The following is a 23954-nucleotide window of genomic DNA, read 5'->3' on the forward strand; positions in this document are numbered from 1 at the left end:
TTTACAGCTTTGCATCAAATAAATAAATTACATTTTAATATATATTCAAATAGAAAATTTTTAATATTATTACAGTTTTTACTGTATTTTGTGATACAGAAGCATTAGAGACTTCTTTCAAAAACATTTAAAAAAGCTTACAGACCCCAAACCTTTGAACAGTAGTGAATATTATATATGAAAATACCCTAAATCATAGATTTGAAACGGTATTTAATTTAATTTTAATTTTTCACTTACCCTAGTTTTATCGTATGTGAAAGAGTGGCTTAGTAGTCTTCACAATTCACCTGTTGTGCTCCATAGAATCAAGAAAGTTTGGGTTTGGATCATATGTGAGTAAATGATGGCAGAATTTTTATTTTTGGGTGAACTGTCCCTTTAAGGATAACACTTTAGAGGCTTTATGAAATCTCAAGGGCCAGTTGTTTGAGACCCCTGCTCCAAATCTTACACTTTCTTGACAGATCTCAGAATAGGGTATTTTTCTCAATTCAAGACCTCCGCCTCAGTGTATTTGTCATTGATTTGTTGTTATAAAATTTCTCAAGCCTGAAGTCACATTCTCACTGAGTCACTGCCGTCGTCCTCTGGTTGGCCATGTATGGCCAGACATGCATAAGCAGTGGTTCGTAGAAAAACAGCGGGGCGGGAGCGAAGGGAGAACAGTGAAATGAGAGGAGGACCATCAGGAGGTGGATGTGGTTTAGTCTTTGAATTCACCAGTCTTTAACCCCGTGCTGTGAAATATCACCTTATGGCCACAAAAGGCTGACTGCCTATTCAAACGCTCTTTAATGAAGGCAGCCAAAAGTGAGCCAGGCCTCTGCACACAGTCTGTACTTCACCATAGAAACCCTTGTCAACCAGGAAGTCCTGTAGTGGTGGAGCGAGAGAGAGTGAGAGTGAGAGTGAGAGTGCATGTGTGTGTCAGTATGTGAGAGGGACTTAACAGAGGTGAAGCAGACGGGAGCATAAAACAGTGAGAAAGAGAAAGAACTGACTGGGAAAGCTGACAGAGAGAGAGAAGAAAAGTACACAAAGAGCAGGTTGAACCTGAAAGGTTATTTCATACAAAGCAGACCAAGCAGCACTTTAGGAATTGTGTGTGTCGTCCTGGGAAATCTGTACGTAGCTGCTGTCACACACTTACACACCCACACAAACTGGTGAGTTGATTTTTCTTCCATCTGACAGCCTCTTAGTGTGAGTTTAACTGTGAAATAGTCATGATCATACAGCGACTCATTCATGCAGTTATTCTGTTTGGCAGGGCTGTGTTAAAGCAGTAGCCCGCAATACGTCTGAAGTTGATTCTTAACTCTCTTTGAAGGATTAAGGGTCTTTGGTGGGATTTGGGAAGTTTTCAAAGCAGTGGGAAAGAGCAAATGCTGCAGAAAAGCCCCAATATGGTGTCCCATATGGTGTTCTGCTTTCATATTTCTGTGTGTGTTTAAAACACTTTGCTTTTGAGTGGCTGGACTTCATTGAGACAGTTAGTTGTTGTTTTGCCTGTACTGAATTTGCCTGTTTAGAGTGGTGTGATTTGTTTGACGTTTGATTTTTATAGTCTGACCTCAAATTCATTTGGTTCATGTACAGAGGGTATTACTTTATGATTTAATATCCACATTTCAACTCATTTAATGTTTTAATTGTACATTTTAGTTGTACAATATAAAAAAGTGGTTTATGAAATAAAATTTATGATTTAAACAAGTTGTTATTCATTTTTGAGGCATTTTAATTGATGTTGACTAGGGATGCATCGCTGAAAGCACTAAAAGATGTGCTTATAAATTATATACTATACTATTTTGTTTAAATGAATAAGAATTTAGGTATCACATTCTTATATGTACAGTTTAAAAACTGGATTGCCATTCTGAGATCTGCTCAAAATTACATTTCTGGGATGAGAGTTTAGCATTATGTACATGACATTGTTAATGTGTTTGGTCTTGGAGGAATAGATATGCTATGCTGCTGCTGCTGCGGCAGAGCAAGTACTAAGACTGGCTACTGCCAATAAGTCCACAACATGCTGCTGTAAGCATGTAAGAAATACTGCTGCTGCACATATATATTAAAAAACCCTATATGTGACCCTGGACCACAAAACCAGTCTTAAGTCACTGGGTTATATTTGTAGCAACAGCCCAAAGTATCGTGATCCATGGATTGTGATCCATAAAGATCGTGTTCCCTAAAGATTTTTTGTAAATTTCCTACTGTAAATATATAAAAACTTAATATTTGATTAGTAATATGCATTGCTAAGAACTTCATTGGGACAACTTTAAAGGTGATTTGATCAATATTTAGATTTTTTTGCACCCCCAGATTCCAGATTTTCAAATGAGTTGTATCACAGACAAATATTGTCTATCATAACAAACCATACATCAATGGAAAGATAATTTATTCAGTTTTCAGATGATGTATAAACCTCAATTTAAAAAAAATTGACCCTTATGACTGGCTTTGTGGTCCAGGGTCATGTGTATATATAACATACATGCAATCATCCCATAGCAGATCTATACAGGTGGAGCTGGGGAAGGCGGAGGTTTCAACTGCTACAGCAAGCACTATCTGAGTATTTGAATGTTTAGCTGCAAGCTCATTGGCTGATGATACGAAAAGTAACCTATCAGCTGCACCATGTGAATAATTATGTCATTATGTCACATTGAGTTAGAACCGGACTGCGCCATCTAGAGTTTCATGACAGAACTTTGTATTTAACAGTGGTTTTAAATAATTCGTGTTTTAAAAATTACCCTTAAAATGGCATGAAATAAAATTCACTGTATTTTCTAAATGCATCTTGTTGTGAAAGATTCATCTGTATAGGTTTAATTTACATTTACGCATTTAGCAGATGCTTTTATCCAAAGCAACTTACATTGCATTCAAATTATAGTTTTTACATTTTATCAGCTCTTGCTTTCCCTGGGAATCGAACCCATGACTTTGGCGTTGCTAGCGCCATGCTCTACTATTTGAGCTACAGGAAAGCCTACCTGTTAGGAAAGGTAATTTCTTTTTTTTTTTTAAATCAAAATGGCATAGCAGGATCTTCTGGTATAACAACTTCTACTGCTAGATGACGTTAAAATTTACACACTGCACCTCTAATCAACATGTGATGCATAGAACTGTGTCCCTGTCCTACATTTTTTATTTTCCGATAATCTGCTACACAATGCCACAATATGGAAAAAAGATCTTAAAGTGAGCATTAAATAAGAAATGAACATGAAAAATTAAATATGCAATATCGGCCGATACCGATATCGTTAGTTTGCCACAAATAAGTCAATGTATGGGAAACAATATACTTTGCATATATATATATGCAATATGCTTTGTATCCCTTAGAAGATGCAGTATGATATGATATCAAGATATCACGCTAATATCAAGACTGAAATAAATATGTATGATGTGATAAGAGGTCAAACTGCTTACATATTCCCATGGTTAGGTTTAGGGTTAGATGTTTTCCAATAGTATTCCTCTAGTCAATGACTGACAGCTTAATCTCATTGAATATGACCTGCATTTTTACACGTCTGTCTGGGTGTTTCCCACCGTTGTAAGGCAAATGAGAGCAGACTTCAGTGTCAGCTCCAATAGTCTCTGTTCCAGTGACAAAAGCATGGAGTGAGTCAGTGTGTGACAGACCAAAGGCTCTCCTGTCAGGTCCATCAGAAAGCCCTCAGCAGCACACACTGATCTCTCTGAGAATATTCTCACATGCTACGTGTGTGTGTGTGTGTGTGTGTGTGAGTGTGTGCACGAGTGCTTTAGTACCCATTACATAAGCATATTATGGGGGCCCTCATGGAATGGGGCATTTCCCAGCCTCTGATCTACATATCCACAAGGGTACAAAAAAGGTTATTTTCTTTATGGAGAGACCTCTTGCTGATTAGAATCGTCTTCAAGAGGTTCATACAGGTGTTTCATGACCTCCATGCTTTGTAGAGTGTTGTTGATTTTGGATGGTCTGAGTGGAGGATCCCATTTTGGCTCATAGCTGTCCAATTGTTTGTGGGATCCATCCCAACTGAGTCGAGCGATGGACGACCATACATGGTGATCAGATGGACCTGCTGCTGATTAATGTGTGTATCATGTAATAACGGGAGATTGTAAACAGACGCACAGCAAAGCCTTGTATGGCGTCCGCTTGCATCCATCAAAAGATCGAGCGTAACAGACCTGTAAAAGAGTAAGCAGTGAAACAGATGAAAGGGATTTTGAAGGACTTAATGGCTTTTGCCTTGCTCTGCTGTTCTTGTTATTTTTAATTTTAAAATACTTTATTTTATTCCACCATTACATGCAGAGACAACTATAAGAATGCCATTTATTGGATGATTCCCCTGAAAAGTATAACTTATGAAATCTTTCTCACAATATCGCTTATAGTTTATAGTTTGATGTCCAGGTGTTTGTCCTCCATCTGTGGCGTGGGTTGTCTCAGTTTGGTTCAGCAGGGACTGTTTGTTTGGACATATCTGTATCATCTAAACATTGCTGTTTGTTTGAGAATCCGACCAGGGGTGCATTTCCCAAAGCAACTATGTTTGTTCCGTCGTTACCAATAGAGTTCAAAGGAAGCTACCCCAGCCGGGCACAGCAACAGCTTGACCAGTGGAGTGAGTTTGGGGTGGGGCTACCTGTTTGTTTAACCAATGGCAGAAGGGGGAATTGTTTAAACCTGTTTGAAAACAATCATTATGTTGCTTTGTTCTGTAGTTTTTGTTATTTTTCATTTTAAAATATTTTCTCTTTTTTCCACTATAACATGCTATAACAACTATAGCTCTCACAATATTGCCTCAGTGTTTGATGTCCAGGTGTTTGTCCTCCATCTGTGGCGTGGGTTGTCTCAGTTTTTTCAGCAGGGACTGTTTGTTTGGACATTTCTGCATGTGTTATCTAAACATTATTGTTTGTTTGAGCATCTCCACCAGGCTGGCATAGCAACAGTTCGACCAATGCAATGAGTTTGAGGCGGGGCTACATTTTTCATCTTCAACCAATGGCAGAAGACTGGAGTGTTCAGTAAAACCTATTAGAAAACAATCATTATTTTTGCAATTGTTTCACACAGAAATGATGCTTTTCTATTTAAATGTTCGTTTATTTTTTGTTATTTTATGTTATTATTTTTTCGTCTCTTTTCTGTGTTCTTGCATTTGTTTCTAATGCCCATGTAAGTAGCCCAATTTTGATGCAATTTCTAGTGAATGCATACAGATGAACGCACAGCCTTTCAAACTTGATAGTGTGCATGAACATGCATTTGACACATGCACTAGAAAGATTCATTTTTGTCCAGTGTCTGTGCTTTTTTTCTGCAGAAGTTACAACCAATAAAATATCTTTGAACCTGTTTAAAGTTGCAGGTCTCTCTTAACCACTTACTCAAGCACGTGTCTTCAGTAGTTTGTCATAGTTGTTCATTCTCATCTGTTTCTTTTTCGAGTGTGAAACAACAGCCCGAGCCAGTGTTGCCACCTTGTTGTGAGCTGAGCGTACAGAGTTAGAAAAATCAGACAATTAGGACCAAAGTCTTGGCTGCTTGGCTGTGTACACTTTGACCTAAATGGTGGTGGATGTCACATACTGTGCCATTGTTTTACCCAAGATCTCACTGGGATCATATCGCCCAATCAGAGAAGTAAAAATCATACAGTGTGGCCCTCGAATAAGTGATATGATCTAGACATGATGTCAGATCTTTTGGCTCAATCTTGCCTCATACTATGCTTTGTCTGTCTACTCGCTTTTATCTCTCAAACACGCACACACACACACACACACACACACACACATACACGTTGGTTTATGGGGACTCTCCATAGGCATAATGGTTTTTATACTGAACAAACTGTGTGTGCTATTGCCCTACACCAACCCTACACCTAAACTTAGCCCTCACAGGAGACTTTGTGCATTTTTAGATTTTAGATTTTTAGATTTTCACACACACACACACACATGTTGGGTTTCCATGTTTTATGGGGACATCCCATAGGCGTAATGGTTTTTATACTGTACAATCTGTATGTGCTATTGCCCTACACCAACCCTACACCTAAACTTAGCCCTCACAGGAAACATGCTGCATTTTTAGATTTTCAAAAAACTTTATGCTGTATGATTTATAAGCTTGTTTCCTCATGGGGACCAAAAAATGTCCCCACAAGATTAAGATTTACTATTATTACTATCCTTGTGGGGACATTTGGTCCCCAGGACGTGATGAATACCAGGTGCACACACACACACACACACACACACACACACACACACACACACACGCACACACACACACGCACACACAACATCTCTTTATGTTTTAACAGCACAGAAGCAGAAAAGCTCTGTCAGCCATTTACCTTCATTTGATAAGCAAAGTGGCACAAGATTCATGTGACTCATTCAGATGTTATCAGAAAATGGAGAGGATTGCTGATCAACTATGTATGAGGATTAATACAAAATATTCTATTTTGCATTTATGACATCAGTATGAAATACACAATTCACGTGTAATTCAATGAAATTCATTGATCATTCAGAAAAAAATCACATTTGTCTATTTACTATAGCCAAAACTATTTTGATGCTTGAGCTACATGTAAAGTGTATGGATTTCATTGTATTATGTATAACATATCATGCAAAATATCATCTACAAATGCCTTTTAATCTACTGCACTGGTGTTTTCTTACATAATGCAAAGACATCGATAGATTTTTATGGATCGATGGATGTAAATCTAGTGTAAACATATACACTGAATTGAGAGGAACAGTTAATTTCTCATCTTGAAAGTATACTATACTCTATCTGCTGATATATTTATATAAACTACATGATGGAATGATCATCTTCTCCAGAGCAACAAACAAACCGCCCACGCTCAGGACATTTTCCAAATGCCTTCGTGAAAATTAATGGAGATGCAGGATAGAGTTCATCTGATCACTCGCTGGGGAATAGTGTGCAAGTGCTCTTATTGGACAGTTGGGATTCACCAATATGGTCAAAAATGTGGTGAATTTGAGACATAGTTCTTAGCAAAGGTCTTCACATGGTTTCTGTGACTCATGGTTATTCAGTGAGTCTATTAATGATTGAATGGACACTTTTACAGGCTCCAGAGAAGTTATAAATGTCTACATATTCTGTGTGACCCCTCACTTTGGTGTCTTTCCAATAAGAACAATAAAAAATGGTCATTATGTGGCTATAGTCACCAGGTGAAAATGTGACCAGAGAGAAAATATGATTTCAGGAATCGTATCTGGATCTTAAAGTCACATCAGTTGATTCATGAATCAAATCTATGATTAGTAATTTTTGTGTGTATTACCCGCACATTTATGTAATTTCATTCATTGAAGGGTTTCTCACACTGAAGAATGAACTTTCTATTGTTACAAAGGTCAACCAGACAAATTTGACAAGTTCTTGTCTATGGATTTTGACACAGCAACAATGAAATCTTGTCAGTACAGTTCTGTCTTCAGCTCAGCTATTGTGGCTATTGATAAAAGCGTAGTTAAACTCATCCACAAAAGCAGAACCGTTTAGCCTCAAACTGACCTGTGCCTCTTTTGACCTTTGATCTTTGGACAATGATGTCATGATCCAAACTGCTGTCAACAAGACAAATGAATCACCATTCCATTTCTTCCCTAATAATAATGCCAGTGGCTTGCGTTCAACATGCTTTACTGCAAAAAAAATCTTTTTTTACTCAGTATTTTCCAGGAAAAAAAATGTTTCCTCAAATTTGAAGTATTCTTTGGTTCGTAGATGTGCGGAAACAAGTAACTTTAAACACGCAGGCCTTGGTCACAGTAAACAATTTACAGATTGTATTTATCTTAACACATGCAATCATGTATACGTGTTCATGTGAGCGCTATCACAAGCTGTCACTTCACAGCTGTCACGAGCACCGTTGCACTTGCAGTTATCATTAACTTTATCATTATTAGCAGTGACTCATTATCTTTGAGGAATGATGTGTCTCCTACAGTATATTCAGTTCACACTCACCAAAAACTCATAATTTCTTGATAACAGATAAATTGGCGTAGAAACACTTACAGTTAAAACACGCCAACTTGTGGCCAAAGAGCATCTGCAATAACTTATCATATCATACCCAGCATAAAACATGTGACTCAGTCTTATGTAAGAGCTGTACACGTTTGTTTGAATTGTGGTGCACTCCTTCCCTACTGAAGTCACTGGATCTGCTGAGTGGACGGGTGGAGCTCATTCACTAATGTTTCGTAGGTCACGCAATCACACCAGAGTCTCGGACTTCGTAACTGGTGACGTTGCCCTAAAAGAATTAGTTCAACCAGAAATGTCGTCATTTACTCATTCTCATGCTGTTCCAAACCTACACTATATGGGGTTTTTCCATGACACAAATGGGAAATGTACTTCAACATGCAGTTACAATTAAGGGAGACTGATGTTTTTAAGTTTCCAAAAGGACTCAAAAGCATCATAAATGTGGTCCATACAACTCATGCACTGTATTCCAAGTCAAACTAGGCTATAGTTTTATGTGTTATGCACTGATAATCTTGCCCTCAGTGAGCTGTTAACTTTGAAATGATCCAACTCAAAAGAATGATTAGAGCTTGTGATGGAATCATATTCCATCAGTAAACCTTACAGTATATATAGTGCATAAGCCACATGAACTACTTTTATGGATTTTTATGGTCATTTTGGAGCTTGACAGCCCCCATTCTCATTCACTTTTATTATATTGAAAAAAGTGACCAGTATTTTCATCGGAAAGTCACTTTTTATATTTCACGGAAGAAAAAAATCACTCCGTTTGGAACGGCAAGAGGGTGAGTAAATGATGACATAACCTTCGTTTCTATGTGAACTATTCCTATAAAGTTCCCTATTGGGAAACATTACTAGAAGTCTTGGATTCCCACAGAGTTTGAGTATGTGGATTGCTTTCAGTGCTATTTAAAAAGAATATAAAAGAAAGGCCATAAAAGAAAGGCGTAATCCTGTGATTCGGCTGGTAAATTGTTATCTCTGTATAAAACCATCTAAAGCTGGATCGAAACATCAGTGGATGTGACACAGGAAACGTTTAAGTGATGTCGTCATTGGGAGTATGCACTGAAAAAAATAAAAATGGTTACATCCAAGTTAACTGGTTTTATTTGTCAGAAATATCACTGAATCAACCTATATACTAGTGCTGTCAATCGATAAAAAAAATTAACTAATTAATCGTGATTAATCGCACCCAACGTTAAAAGGGTCATATGATGCGATTTCAAGTTTTCCTTTCTCTTTGGAGTGTTACAAGCGGATTGTGCATAGATAAGATCCCTAAAGTTGCAAAGACTAAAGGCTCAAACCCAAAGAGATATTCTTTATAAAAGTTAAGACTCATCCAGGCCCAACTAAAACGGCTAATTTAAACACGCCCCCACATGTTTACATCACGATGTGGAAATATTTGCGTAATGCCGCCCAAATGTTCACGCAAAGAAAGAAGGTGTGGTTTCAGTAACCGCAGTAGTGTTAATTCAGCCGTGTCAGGGAGATGCTGTGTGTTTCTAGCTGAAAGCAAAAGCACTTTATTTGGCCTTCCGAAAGTAGATGCAATTAGGAATCATTGTTAAGATTTGTTAACAACACAACAGCACAACCCAAATGTTCGAATTTGTGTGACACATTTTATGGACGACAGTTTCATGAACCTAGTAGAGTACAAGGCTACAAGGTATTTTTTAAAAAAAGAAAAAAAAAGGGTCAATTCCGACTTTGCTATGACAATCTGGCGCTTCTGAATCAGCGACTGTTAGTATGTTTTGTTATTAAGTTATTAAGTATATCAAGTATTTGCTATTGACTGTTCAAATGCAGAGTTTTGTGCGTAATGCGTCGTTTGTGTGTGTGTGTGTGTGTGTGTGTGTGTGTGTATGTGAGGGGAACAGGGTCACATCACAGCGGAGTGTACAGATGTCTAGATGTCTAGAGTGTGTTTTTTGAACATTAAAGCATGTCAACATATTCTGTTACAACAAATACACAAAATAATGATCTTTAAAATAGCAACATATGACCCCTTTTATACAATCTTCACATAAACACATTATAACTGTCATATTTACCTGTGCCCTTCAACAAGTAGGAAATATACAGAAATTGAATAAAGTTATCAAACACTAAATTCTAAATTAAATATAGATGAATCCTTAAATCTACAAAAGTTATTGATTTCCTCTTTTTTCTTTCTTTGTTCTTTGATTAACAAACATCACAGCAGCTGGGGTATTCGGTTATTTGGCTGCTATTACTTTAAGAGCTGCCACTGCTGAATGTGACGTGGATCTGACACGCATGCTCGTAGTTTCATTCACGCTTTAATATGAAATGATACAGGCTATAGCACAGTATAATGGCTGACGGGACAGGAAAATTAGTTTTTACTGACATATAAACCTGAAACATCTCATCTGACAGCAGTTCACTGTTGTTCTGCTGAAGCAAAGTGGAGTGCGCGTCTGAAAAGTCTCCTGTTTGAAGTGCTCATAAATACATTCTGCGTCTAAATAAATTCAATTCTTGTCAAGAAAAAAAGAGATAGAAGCAGCAGTTGTGAGTACTGATGGGTGGTCAACCCTAGCTGCGTTAAATATTTTCAACACTGTAAAACTGTAAAATCACCTGTGTTAACCCGGTAATTTTGACAGCACTACTAAATACAATAATTTAAACTAAAGTTTTGCCAACAAAACAAACTTTTATGGGTTCACGTCAAGGAGAAATAGCTTTTTAAATTAACAATTGCAAGTCACGTGAAGCAACAGGAGAATGTGAATAGATTCTGTTGTGTGAGAGCTTGTCATGTCAGTATGGACCCAAAAGTTTTGTTATTATTACACAACGTAGATTACTCAATATAACATTGTATTTCAGGGCTATTGCAGTTTGTGGAATTAAATGAAACCAAAAAGAATGCAATTATACAATGGAGTTTGTGCTTTATAGAGTTTATTAAAAACAATCTGACTAAAGCAACACTCGTCTGCATAGAACATCACTGCAGCCTGATTTATCATCAACATATGCAAGTGATTTGACCACAGTAATTAACTTACTGACCCCTGCAGTCTACCAGACATTCGTTAAGCAGAGTTTGTGTCCTAATCAAACCAGTTACTCATCACAGATGGTATGCGTGTTCGCTGCTTGGAGCTAAAGGCCGTAATGCTTAATAATGTTGGTGCCGGAACTCTTAGTGGCTCATAAAAAGCAGAACCCTGATTAAATGTTAATGATTTTTCATTTACGTCTTACAGGTTTCCTGCATGCCTGTTCCTATAAAAAGAGATGAAACGCAGATAAGAACTAGATTAAGAGCAGAGCAACAATGTTTTGACATTTAGATTGCATTTTTCCCATGAAGCAGGCCAAAGTTTAACTTGAGAGCAATGGTTTGGTCTACCTATGTGTAGTCACAGCCTAAAAGACATGTATTTATTTCCTCTCATGTTGTTCCAAATCTGTCCTTTCTTATGCAGAACAAAAAAGAAGATATTTTGAAGAATGTTTCGGCTGTTTTTGTTTATACAATGAAAGTCATTGGGGTCCAAAACATAACTGAACCCCATTAACTTTCATTTGGTGGACGAAAAAAAAAAAAGTCATACAGGTTTGGAATGACTTGAGGGTGAGTAAATTCAGGCATTTTTGGGTTAACTATGCCTTTAAATGTGCAATAGATGATTGTCTTCAGAAATATTATTTGTTATGCTGGTTAAAAGTCTCTTCACACCCCGATAGCAATCATTAAGTTAAGTGGTCTAAATGTATTGATCTGTATTTATCTATTCTGTGGAAGGCGTAGGACCAAGAAATCCAGTTCGTCCAGTCAAAACACTCGTTCTGAGCTTTCCTACCTGCCTGTCAACATATGTATTTGCATACCTCTGCGCACCCTGTTTGCACAGACAGGATACGCCATCAGCGCGCTCACATACGCTATTGCAGACAGAGCGAGAATGGCAGGGAAACATCAACAACCCTACTTTTACTAACTGTGCTATAATGTTTTCTCACCGGTGAATGACACATAATGTATTGTAGTAATGTTGTCTCTGATCGTCTGATCTGTTCGCATTTGTGCGTTCAGGAGGCGTGGCTTTGGATTTGCAGGGAGGGTGGGACGTTCGCATTCAGTGCTATCAGGCTAAAGTTAGCATTTTCCAAGATCTCCTACTGCATCTTTAAATAGACATTCAAAGGCTGTTCAAAGCATATTTGTTCAGTACAGGCTTTCAAAAAATCAAAAGCTTCATTCTGATTGGCTGATGTACATTTTTCCTGGAAGTCAGGATGCAGTGGTGTTTATGTGGTTCTAGGATCCACTTTACTTTGTATTGCGATATGATGGTCATTTCTGTGGATGATTATGGCTGTTTTATCTGTTTTACATGGCTAAATGTTTTTAAATGCCAAAACATTGTTTAGATCAGTAAATACTCAAACACATGGCGCAATATGGAGCTCAAAGACGTTCCCAGATATTGCAGGACAGGCCAGGCGTCCCCTCTTGTGCCTGTGACCTCAGAGTTGTGGGACGCGTGTCTGATGCCATTGCCAAGTTTACAGAGTCCTCCACAGGGACATTCCTCATCCCACTCATCCACATCATCCCAATACCTCCCCCTTTATCACTTCATACTGACTCTTCAAGCAAATACATTTCAGAATTGCGTGTTGTATGCAAATATGCATTGGTAGAACGGTTTCTTGAGCAGCAAATCAGCATATTAGACTGATTTCTGAAGGATCGTGTGACACTGAAGACTGTCATTTAGTAGATATATACACCATCCAGCACAGTACTGTATGTCCCAGATGAAAACAAATCGGGTCTGCTAGCCTGCTGTCAGAAGAATGCCATATTTATGCATTGCAGATGCTTGTTTGAGTTTTGTAATCTGCAAAAATTGCTTGGAGCTCTGAAAACAAACAGCAGTAATGCTCAATGTGTTCTGAGGAAGAATCTGAGCATATTTCACCAACGGATCTCTGAGGGAGACGTGACCGTATTAGGTTGTGTTTCAGGAGTCCTCTCCCAACTCCTGAGAGAATGTTGTCGGGCGCTGTGCTCTCTTTCTCTCTCACACAGTGCTCATTTAGATAATAACGGTTTAAGGAGCCAACAGCATTGCCGTCCAGTCTACAATCTCTTCATTCGCAGGTCAAGGCATAAATGTTTTGATTAAGAGCTTTGTTGTTTCAGAATGCCACCTTTAAAGACAGTGGTCTCAAATTGACTAGTCAGTGGGTTGACTGAAAAACTAGTCAGCTAATTGGTATAATATATAAGCCCTGTATAATAAGTATGCTTTTAGATTTACCTGAACCTAATCAGATGGTGTTTTTGAATGTTAAAGTAAAAAATGAACAAAATCCTTAAAGTGCTCACTAAAAATGTAAAAATAAAAATCGAAAACTAGTCAAACTTACTAATGCCCAATATGACCCATCCCTGATTTAGAGTGTTACAGGATTTAGTCCACTGACAGGTTCATACAGATGTATAATTACACACACACCCACATACATACACTCTTTGTCTCCTCCACACAATACATGTGGAGACAGACAGTACAATAAATCAACACTCCTTCACTCTCAGTTGTACCATTTCCGAACTGGCTATTGAGTATTATGGGTCTTTCTTTTATTTTGACTAATTAACTCTTGATATATGACTTCACATGCTGTCAGTCTGCAACAAAGGGATTTCATAATTATAAATTCAGAAAACAGGCAAAAGGATGGGCGTCTTTTTCTTTATTGTGAAACGTATGAATGAATGGCCTTAGTGTTTGATTCAATGCACTGAAATCGTTACCCTTTTACGAACTAAATTCAGTTGACTGCTGAAGAGAATGAACATGAATGATTTGTTTGTAACACTTTGACATGTCAAATACAGCTGTGATCCTTGCGTGTGTCACATGACATCACAATAGGGAAATAGACAGGATAGTTGGGGTTTGCTGTGGAAAACTATTTTGTTTTTATGCTAAATTATGTGGATTTCGAAATGTTTTTGTGATGTTTTGTACACACCCTCACATGCCAAACCCACTTTCCTTTTACCATGTAACACAAAAGATGTTGTTTAGCAGGATGCCCTGGCAGTTACTTCACACACAATGAAAGTGAATGTGGATGGATTCAACCAAACTCCAATGACAAAAAAGCACCAGCGTTAGAAAAGTAGAACAGATGGGCCTGGGCCCCCCGCCCTGGGCAGATTTGGGGTAATGGGGGTGCCTATGGGGGTCAGCGGGGGAGCTGGCTCCAAAGGGGGGGGTATTTTGCCCCCTCTGATGCTTTCCTCCCCATCCCTAAGGCTTCACTTCTCCCGCTCCATCACACCAACACATAGGTAGGGTTTTGGGGTGCGGGTGTGTCGCTGGGATGCGGGGGAGGTGGTACTCCTCTGTCTCCTCGTGGCCACCTGCATCTCAATCACACATTACAGCTTAGACATTCTCATTACTTACTGTCACATGACACATACATATAGGGCCTTGGGGGTGGGCACACTGAATGGCATCCGGAGGGCGGTCTGTTCATTCAGCCTTCCCTCTGGTGCCAGAGCCCACTTCTCAATTTTAAGTTGCACATAGACATTGAGGGCTCTAGGGAGGGGACGAGCTGACACAAGCTTGTGGAGGGTGCCCCTCCCCTGTTTTAAAGCACCCCTGTTTTAAAGCACCTTAGAACAACACACACCAACACTACATTTGAGCGGGAGAGGTGAAGCATGGGGTCTTTTTTTTTTTTTTTTATCTCACACCCCTGTTCTCTGTTCTCTGTCCGGGGCCGGGGGCTGTGAGGATGAGCTGGCCGCCCGGTCGGGGTCTGGGCTGGTGGTCTTCTCTGCTGCTGCGGGGACCGGGGTGGTCTTCCTGTCCCCACGCCAGAGCGAAGGGGGTTCAGCTCCTGGATCGGGCGCTGATTACCCCTCTGGGGGTGGTGGTGCCTGGATCTAGGAGTATAGAGTGCATATAGGGAGTGTGAGTGTGGGTACCATGTCCATTTTTGTGTGTCTACATGTGGGGCGAAGGTGAGAATATTCGTTGCGTGCATGAGGGTGGGAACGTATGCTTGTGTATATGTGTGCTTGTTCGTCTACGTCTATGTGTCAGGTCGGGCCTTAGACTCCACCTCACTCATCATCTCAGTCGACCCCCACCCCACCACCATGCCCTGCCGGTGGAGGATGCCGCCGGTGCGTTGGTGGTTTCTCGCGCCGGGGCAGGATGCTCGGGTGAGCGCTGGCCCACTCACGGCGGTTGCTTGGCGGGGCCTGGCCCTACTGGCCTTGCTGGGCCCCGGTTGGGGGGTGGGGGGCCCTTGGATCTCCGGGCCCAGGGCTCGGTCTGCCCTGGTGTGGTCGGCTGCCGGCGGAGCCTGCGGGCTTGCCGCCACGGCACCCTGGGGTGTCTATACTGTGGCTGTCGGATGTCCCACCTTCGGGCTCTCCTCTGCCCTTTTCTGGGGGGGGGCCGCAGTTGTCCCTGCGGTGGTTCCCCTGGGGGTCCCGTGCCCTGGGGGGCCTCCGGATGTTTGGGGCCTGGGTCTCTTCCATGCCTGCTTCATGCCTTGCGGGATGGGGCTGTTGTTCCCCACACACACACTATTAAACATTTACATGGAGGAACCTTATGAACACAAGCGCGCTCACACACACAGGTGTACACTCAAGCATTCACATTGGTGTAAAAACGGGTGCTCACAGACACACATTGTTCTGATCTGCTGTTGCTTCAAAACTTATTTTGTAATATTAGTTATGCGTGTTGCTCAATAACATTTAACATTTAGAATTTATTGTGATTCATACAGATGTTGGTTGTTGCTGCAGTTTCTCTGATGTTGTGTCTTCTGTTGTGTCTTCTGTTGTTTTCTCTTTTTGTCAGCAGGTATCGAAGCAAATTGTTCGAAGCAAAATATCGAAGCAATTTTTTTTTTTTTTTTCTCTCTCTCTCTATCCCCCATTCTCTTTCTTTTCTCTCTCTCTCCCCCTTCTCTGTTGACTTTATCCACAATTTTTTATTTTTTTTTTATTTTGTTTTCTAATTCCTTTTTATTATTATTATTATTATTATTTTTATTATTATCATTATAATTATTATTATTATTTTTTTTTATTTATAATTTTTTTCTTTTTTTTTCTTTTTTTTTTCTTTTTTTTTTTTTTTTTTTTCTTTCTCTCTCTTGTTTTCTCTGTCCCCTGGTCTTGTCGGTCATAGTATGGTTAAATAAAAGGGTATATAAAATTTAATTAATTAATTAATTGAAAAAATAAATAAATAAATAAATAAATGTATAAAAAAAAATATATTAAAAAAAAAAAAAAAAAAGGCTGTGAATGATGATAGCATAGCTACACATACGTACTGTCATGTGTTATCTGTGTTACTGACAGGCCGGGAAAAAAAAAAAAAAAAAAGGGAAAAAAAAAAGAAAAAAAAAAAGAAGAAAAAAAAAAAAAAAAAAAAAAGAAAAGTAGAACAGACACTATTTTTGGTAGAAACATTAGCTATGTTCACTTGCAAAACTTTTGCGTTTCTCAGAGAAAATCTGGGTTCACTTGAAAAATATTTGCATTCCCCCAGAAACTTTGCATTTACTTGCAAACCTTTTATGTTGGTTTGCAAAACTTTTGCGTTCCCCTGAGAAACTGTGTTTGCTTTTAAAAATGTTGTGTTCCCACAAGAAACTTTGCATTCACTTGTAAAACTTTTGCATTTCCCAGAGAAACTTTTCATTCGCTCGCAAAACTTTTGCAATTGAGAAATTCGAGAAATTTTGTGTCCACTTGCAAAATATTTACATTTCCTGGAGACACTTTGCATTCACTTTGCAAAACTTTTGTATTCCCCAAAAGAAATATTGTGTTTGCTTGCAAAACGTTTGTGTCCCCCGAAGTAACTTTGCGTTTGCTTCCAAAACTTTTGTTTCCCTGAGAAACTTTGCATTCACTTTCAAAAAAGTAGCTGGCTTGCAAAACATTTGAGTTCCGCAGAGAAATTTTGTTTATTTGCAAAACTTTTGCATCCCACCGAAAAATATTTAGTTCACTTGCAAATGTTTTAAAAAAAAACGTTTTGTGAGCAAACACAAACTTTCTTGGAGGAATGTTAAACTTTTACGAACAAATGCAAAAACAGTGCAATATAATATAATTTTGTTCTTTGGACCCACATTTTTTCGATCACCACGTCCCGTTAGCGGCTCTGTTGGTTGGAATGATATGAAGATGAATAACTGACAGAAATGTAATTTTCGAGAGAACTAATTTTTTTTCATGTTTAGTCATATTTCACTTCTGTCCCAGAGTTCACTCTCATTAATTGATACAGTACAAATCCATATATGTTAATAAGCAGCGCCACTCATGCAAATAAACACCCCCCCACTGTGGGACCCTCGCATACTGAGAGATGATTGTGAAGCACATACATAAACACGCACTCAATTGTTGTTTTCTGTTATGTAATGGAGCTCATTCAAGACTGGTGAGTCATCTGGGCCAAGAGAATGAGAGAAGAGAATAACCCAACATATAATCCCCTGTGTGAAAAGCCCAGTGTTCATAGCTGTGGATACAGCATTCAGGAAACTGACGGCAATCATTATGGTCTCCAGTTCATAGTTAATCATCTCACATGGAAAACACTCTAGGAGTGCTTGCTTCATGGTTACGCTCTCAGAGCGGGAAACTTTGATGTCAAATGGAAAGCTAAAGTCATATGAAACGTTTCATGTTGGACAATTCCCCGGTTGCCATGATGAGTTTTTTGTGGTTTCTAAACATAATTTTTGTGTAGAGCTATAGGAAAATGTTCTTATGTTTTAAACTGTTTTCCTTGTTTAAACATTATTTGGTTGAGTTATATCTAAGGATGTTTACAGCAGATATGATTGGTCATCTGTGCTGGTTTTCACACACTTATGGCTTGTTGGAAAGTTTGACCATTGGTCATTGTTTAGTTTTTCAATGCCATGGCAACAAAGCAGTCCACGTTTCAAAGTCTTGTGATTTTTGTAGTTGTAGTTGCCCTCTCTGGTCTTGCAAATTTAAGTTTGATCAAAAAAAGTGTTGAAGCAATCAAAAATGAACTCTGACAAGCCCACAGCGCAGATTGAGGTCAAATGGTGGTGCGTTGTAACAGACACTGTGACCATACCTTGACAAAACATGCAAACAATTGTTGGGATTGAATCCAAGAATATCCATATCATCCATGTTTATGATGAGAGAGAAATTTGCCACAAATTTCCTTTTCATAAATTTTTCATACAGTGCATTCACACCAACAGGTGCCAGAATGAAGTCTAACACAATTATAATGAGGAAATTGGGGAATACGTTTTATTTAATTTTTTTACAAATTAAGTTGTATTTGCTTTAAAATAAATGAATGAAATGAAACATCAAAAATACAGAAAAAAACAAAAATACAGATTTTTTTTTATTTTTTATATATTATTGCAATTTAAAATAACAGTTTTCTATTTGAATATACTTTGAAATATAACTTATTCCTGTAATTTAAAGCTGTATTTTCAGCATCATTACTCCAGTCTCCAGTGTCACATGATCATTCAGAAATCATTCTAATATGCTGATATATAATCAATGTTGGAAACTGTTATGCTGTTTCATATTTTGTGGGACCTGTGATACTTTTTCAGGATTCTTTGATAAATAAGACATTAAAAAGAACAGTGTTTATTCAAAATATAAATTTTGTGTTGCAATATACACTACTATTCTAAAGTTTGGGGTCAGTAAATTTATTCTTTTTTTGTTTTTAAAGGAATTAATGCTTTTTAATGGATACAAAGTCATAGCAAAGACTTATATTGTTAGAAAAGATTTCTATTTTGAATAAATGCTGCTGTTTTTAACCTTTTATTCATCAAAGACAAATGTATCACATGTTCCAAAAATATATCAAGCAGCACAACAGTTTCAACGCTGGTAATAAATCAGCATATTAATGATTTCCGAAGGATCATGTGACACTGAAGACTGGAGTAATGATGCTGAAAATTCAGCTTTGCATCACAGGAATAAATTATATTTTAAGTATATTAAAATAGGAAACCAATATTAGAAATTGCAACAATATTTCACAATACTACAGTTTTTCCTGTATTTTTGATCAAATAAATACAGTCTTGATGAGCAGAAGAGACTCCATTAAAAATCTTACTGATCCCAAACTTTTGAATGGCAGTGTGTGTGTGTGTGTGTGTGTGTGTGTGTGTATATATATATATATATATATACACAGTATATATACATACATACATACATGCAGGATATATTCATATATTCATAGCAAATGGGCTTAATATCAGTTTCTCATCAATTAGTATTTCTTAATGATATTGTCCCTAAATTTAGCTATTTGCCATGTTTTAGTCACTACATCGTATTTGTTCTGACAGAAAAAATGCAAATATTTTAATATACAAAATTTATTAAACAAATATGTACATGACAAGAGCTTTAGTAGGAATTTAGCTGCAATACAGTATGTGAACATAGAGAGTAGAAGAGAAGCAAACATATACTGTTCAAAGGGCTGACACTAGACAGAATGCAAATATGACTCAGTGACGTTATCAGTATGCTAATTACCACATGTTGTCATCTAGTGACTTTCTGAGCAGGATTTAGTGCTTTTCATTGAAAGTAGTTGGCAAGAGTGGTAGTAGTGAGCAGTGTTAACAGACTAGTTTAAGAATTGAACCAGTAGTTGAATACTGTTGTCAGTCACTGATAAAATAGAAATAAACAATAAAGTAACATTTCAAAAGTCCTCGTGATTTTGTATTGACTTTTTAAGTGTCTACATAAATTCTGCATAGTCAAGAAATAACAGTTTAAATGCTGTTTCTTTCAGGCAGTGCGTCTGAGATCTGAGAGATTACTGACCAGGATCCCTGCAGATGACATGCAGTCTCAGGTACGAGCATCTGTTGAGGTTCAAAGCTTACTCTCTGCGTTTCCCAATCCGCTAAACCCATGCTAATGTGAGGTACTTTGCACTTGCACTTACTTATGATCCTTGGCAGCTCCTGGGCCGTTCAGCATCACCTCGAAAGATGCCCTGGAACCACAGAAAGAAAGAAACGTTACAAACAGCCCCTTACACAATGACAGGAGGAGAGAAAGAGAGAGCTATTTATGGACTAGACTTGGATTTCCATGAAAAAGGCCCAGTCCCTGTTCCCCCAGCTCACAAAGCATCTCCATAACAAGATACAGTTTCACCATCTGTGAGAACACAGGGATCTTCCCATGACCCCTAGAGTTCACATGGAGAGAGGGAGCATTATTCAGGTCACAGAGAGAGCAGAGAGTGAGGGATGGTGGGGTTCAAGTCAAGAGGAAGAGGAAAGGAGGTCAGGAAGACGTTTCACAATGCAAAACTTACCCACTAATGCTAATTTAACCTGTTATCCGCGGTGAACTTTTCATGACCGTTAGCCAAGAGTCACACCTTGAGTTTGAATGAGGGAGCTCCGTAAAACAGGGCCCTGTAATGAGGTAGTAGTTTCTTCTCTTGTGGCCCCTCAAACTAAGCCACAAAGAGTGTTTGTCTGTAAGAAGCTGGAACATCTACAGTCTAAAATGGACGAGGAATGACAGTTTGTTTTGATACTTTGAATGAATAGCAAATGGAGCTGACAAGAGAGCAGATTTATCATTGCTATAGTTGCTTCCCAAAACCCTTTCAAAAAATGGTCACTGGCGAAAATATAAAACATAATATAATAATACTTTTAAATAGTTATCAATAGTAAGGTTTACCATAATTAAAGTTTTAATCTAGCCAAAAGCTGAAATCAAAAATCTAATTTCACTTGCTAGATTTGGTTAATTGGGTAACTGAACTCTTTATTCTGTTCAGTGTGTTCTCAGGTGATAAATTAAACCAGTCATAATGAAGTTATTCAGCAATGAGCTGCGTTTCGGTATGGCATCCAAACTAAATTTACATATTGCTATTTTAGCTTTTAGTTTTGTTCACTGTGAATTGTGTCCTGACCAAAAAAAAAAAAAAAAAAAAAAATTAAATTAAAATAGTTTTTACTGAAATAAAATATAAAAATATAAAAATTAGATGAAATGAAATTAATGACTTAAGTGAAAATAGAAATGTATAAATAAAATAAGTTAAAGTAATAAAATTAATATAAGTAAAATTGCAATAATAAAAATATAAATACAATTTTATTTAGATTTTATTTATGATAAAAATGCCAAAAGCACATAGCAAAATTTAAAAAAATGTTTGTGGCTTATCCACATTGTGTGTATGAAACAGGTGTAGAGAAGCACTAATAAAACTATTTTGCTAAATAATTTCAGCCTGTCACTACACTCATTTTATTGATTGATTGATTGATTGCTGTTTTGGCCAAATATGATTGGATTCTGAAATTTCAGTGCATCACTACTCTTGTGAAAAAGAGTAATGTTAAAGAAGTACTTACTATAGAAATATTATTCTTTAAAAGGATAAACGTAATGTTTTCTGACACTTACGGCAAGTGCATTATTTACAATTAAATGAATGTACTATATAATTACAATTATTTGAACTTTACAGTGCAAGTAGGATCCTTATATGTAATTAAATACTAATTATAATTAAATATCCTTTTGTAATTTTATTTCATTAATATTATTGATTTTTAAATATACTACAGTACATTTGAATGAACTAGAAGTGCACATTCAGTAGAATTAAATGCACTTCTTTTTCTCAAGGGTACTCAGTGGAGATATAAAACTTTTGCCCAGGGAATGGTGTTACAGAATAAAACAACTGGGGCTAACTGATAAAACTATCTATCTAAACCTTCACTTCTTATTCTTGAGAACTGAATGTCTTATGCATATTTTTGTTTGAAATCTGTGATTCAGCTCAGTGGGTAACACTGTCACCTCACAGCAAGAAGGTCTGTTTGGTGTCCCGGCTGAGCCAGTGGAGTTTGCGTGTTCTCCTCATGTCTGTGTGGCTTTCCCCATAATACAAAGACATTCGGCATAGGTGACTTGGACACTATAAATTGCCCCTACAGTAGGTGTGAGTGAGTGAGTGCATGCATGTGTGTGTGTCTGTGTGTGAGCCCTGTTGTTTAGGGTGTCTCCCACCTGGCTGTGTGCCAAAACATTGGGATAGTTTCCAGCCCCCCGCGACCCTGTGGAGTATAAAGCAGTATGTAAAATGAATGGAAACAGTGACTCTAGGTAATGAAATAAAACCTCTGTTTTTCTCTCAGAGAAGAGTGGAGGTGCATGACCATCTCAATGGCTCGCGGATCATTTTCTCGGACGAGGCTCTTCCTGGCAGTGGATCCAGACATCACTTCATGGCTCCGGATATGACCCAGGAAGTAGTCGTAATCTCTCCTGGTCTTCCTACACCTCCCTCAAGTCCGTTCCACATCAGCTCAGCCCCTGCGCCTTCACAACACAAGGCAAGAGCACAGCCGTAACACATTACTGCTGCAGATGTTATTCCACTTGTGTGTTGAGAACTTTATTATTCATTTGCACTGGGGAAAAAAGGCCTAAAACCACACTGAAAACCTAGGATTCAAAATTTTATCAAATTTGATTAAAATATAAATAATAATAATAAAAAAACATTGAAATATTAAAAGGGACATGCTTCTACTCATACTTTCGTATGTAAAAATTTAGTTTAAAATGTATTCAGTTCAGTTCAACTCAACACTAATCTTTTCCACATGATGCTTTGATTGAGAAACGCATTGACACAGTGTTGTTATTGAAATAAAAATGAAAATAGAAATGTTGCTTTGTGAACTATGCTGAAGTAGTACAATTAATATAACTAAATCTGAAAAATTATTTGTTATTTATATTTATTATTAATTTATAATAATAATAAAAAGGATGAATGAATAACACTGCTTTGACATTATTACATGCTGACTTGGACTGAATGTGTTCAGATGCTTAACTTATATTGTTCTGCCCCCTTGTGGCGATATTTTAAAAAAGGACTTTTAGAATATAGTGTGCTAATCCTGTTTACAGTAAGTTGAATTATGCTTTATTTTCATTTGTTTAAATTTTTTATTATTATGAATTATTATATGTAGTGTGCCCAAGCTAAGTATTTCAACACTTAAACTACTTTAAATGCGTTTGCATTAGATAACAAATATCACAAGTGGCATGTTTTTGGGACACTTTTTACATAGTTTAACTGATGTTATATATTTGTTATATACAGTATAACTAATGTTCCCTATTTACCTCATACTCTTTAATTCACTATTAGAATATGATTGTCATATACCATATCTCTGACTGTGCAATAATGTCTCCATCAGGTCGCAGAGGTCAATGGAGGTGGATTCACAACACAGAGTTTCGGATCCTACTATGGGCCGACTCAGACAAATGGTAACAAAACTTTTGATAAAAAATTATTCTTGACTAAATTATCATAAGAATTCCTATGTGTATCTTATCTGTGGTTATAAGTATATGTAACTATAGGTCTCTCTGCTTGAATTGGAGGAAATTTGAACATTTGAAATTATAATTGCAAATATTATATGTTCATATATTATATTAATATTTCATGCAATTTGATATGTGTTAAATTGTCATCTTTCTGTTTTTCAGTTGGATTATCTAATGGTGGGATAAGGACTGGAGCTTCTGCCACATTGCCCAGGACGTCTGGCACCCGAGAGGAGCGCTTAATCAAGTTCTCTGGAATAGGTCCTGTAGATGAGACAGGCATGCCAATCGCATCCCGATCTG

General features: G+C 37.6%; 1 protein-coding gene across 6 annotated transcripts in view; it reads left to right on the forward strand.

The window, feature by feature from the left end:
- The window catches only part of sorbs3 (sorbin and SH3 domain containing 3), a 53247-nt gene that overhangs the window by 4252 nt on the left and 25041 nt on the right, over nucleotides 1–23954 (forward strand). For 3 of the 6 annotated variants that reach the window (XM_079383532.1, XM_079383533.1, XM_079383536.1), the window contains exons 2-5: nucleotides 20044–20106; nucleotides 22433–22630; nucleotides 23516–23588; nucleotides 23814–23953. In XM_079383532.1, the coding sequence (XP_079239658.1) occupies nucleotides 20095–20106; nucleotides 22433–22630; nucleotides 23516–23588; nucleotides 23814–23953 (423 nt within the window). In that variant the 5' untranslated portion in view covers nucleotides 20044–20094. Of the gene's footprint in view, nucleotides 1–724; nucleotides 1170–20043; nucleotides 20107–22432; nucleotides 22631–23515; nucleotides 23589–23813; nucleotide 23954 lie in introns of those variants that run through there. The other 3 variants (XM_079383535.1, XM_079383531.1, XM_079383534.1) reach the window with 3 other exon arrangements.

This window comes from Barbus barbus (genome assembly GCF_936440315.1).
Source record: "Barbus barbus genome assembly, chromosome: 28".
NCBI classification, from domain to species: Eukaryota; Metazoa; Chordata; class Actinopteri; order Cypriniformes; family Cyprinidae; genus Barbus; species Barbus barbus.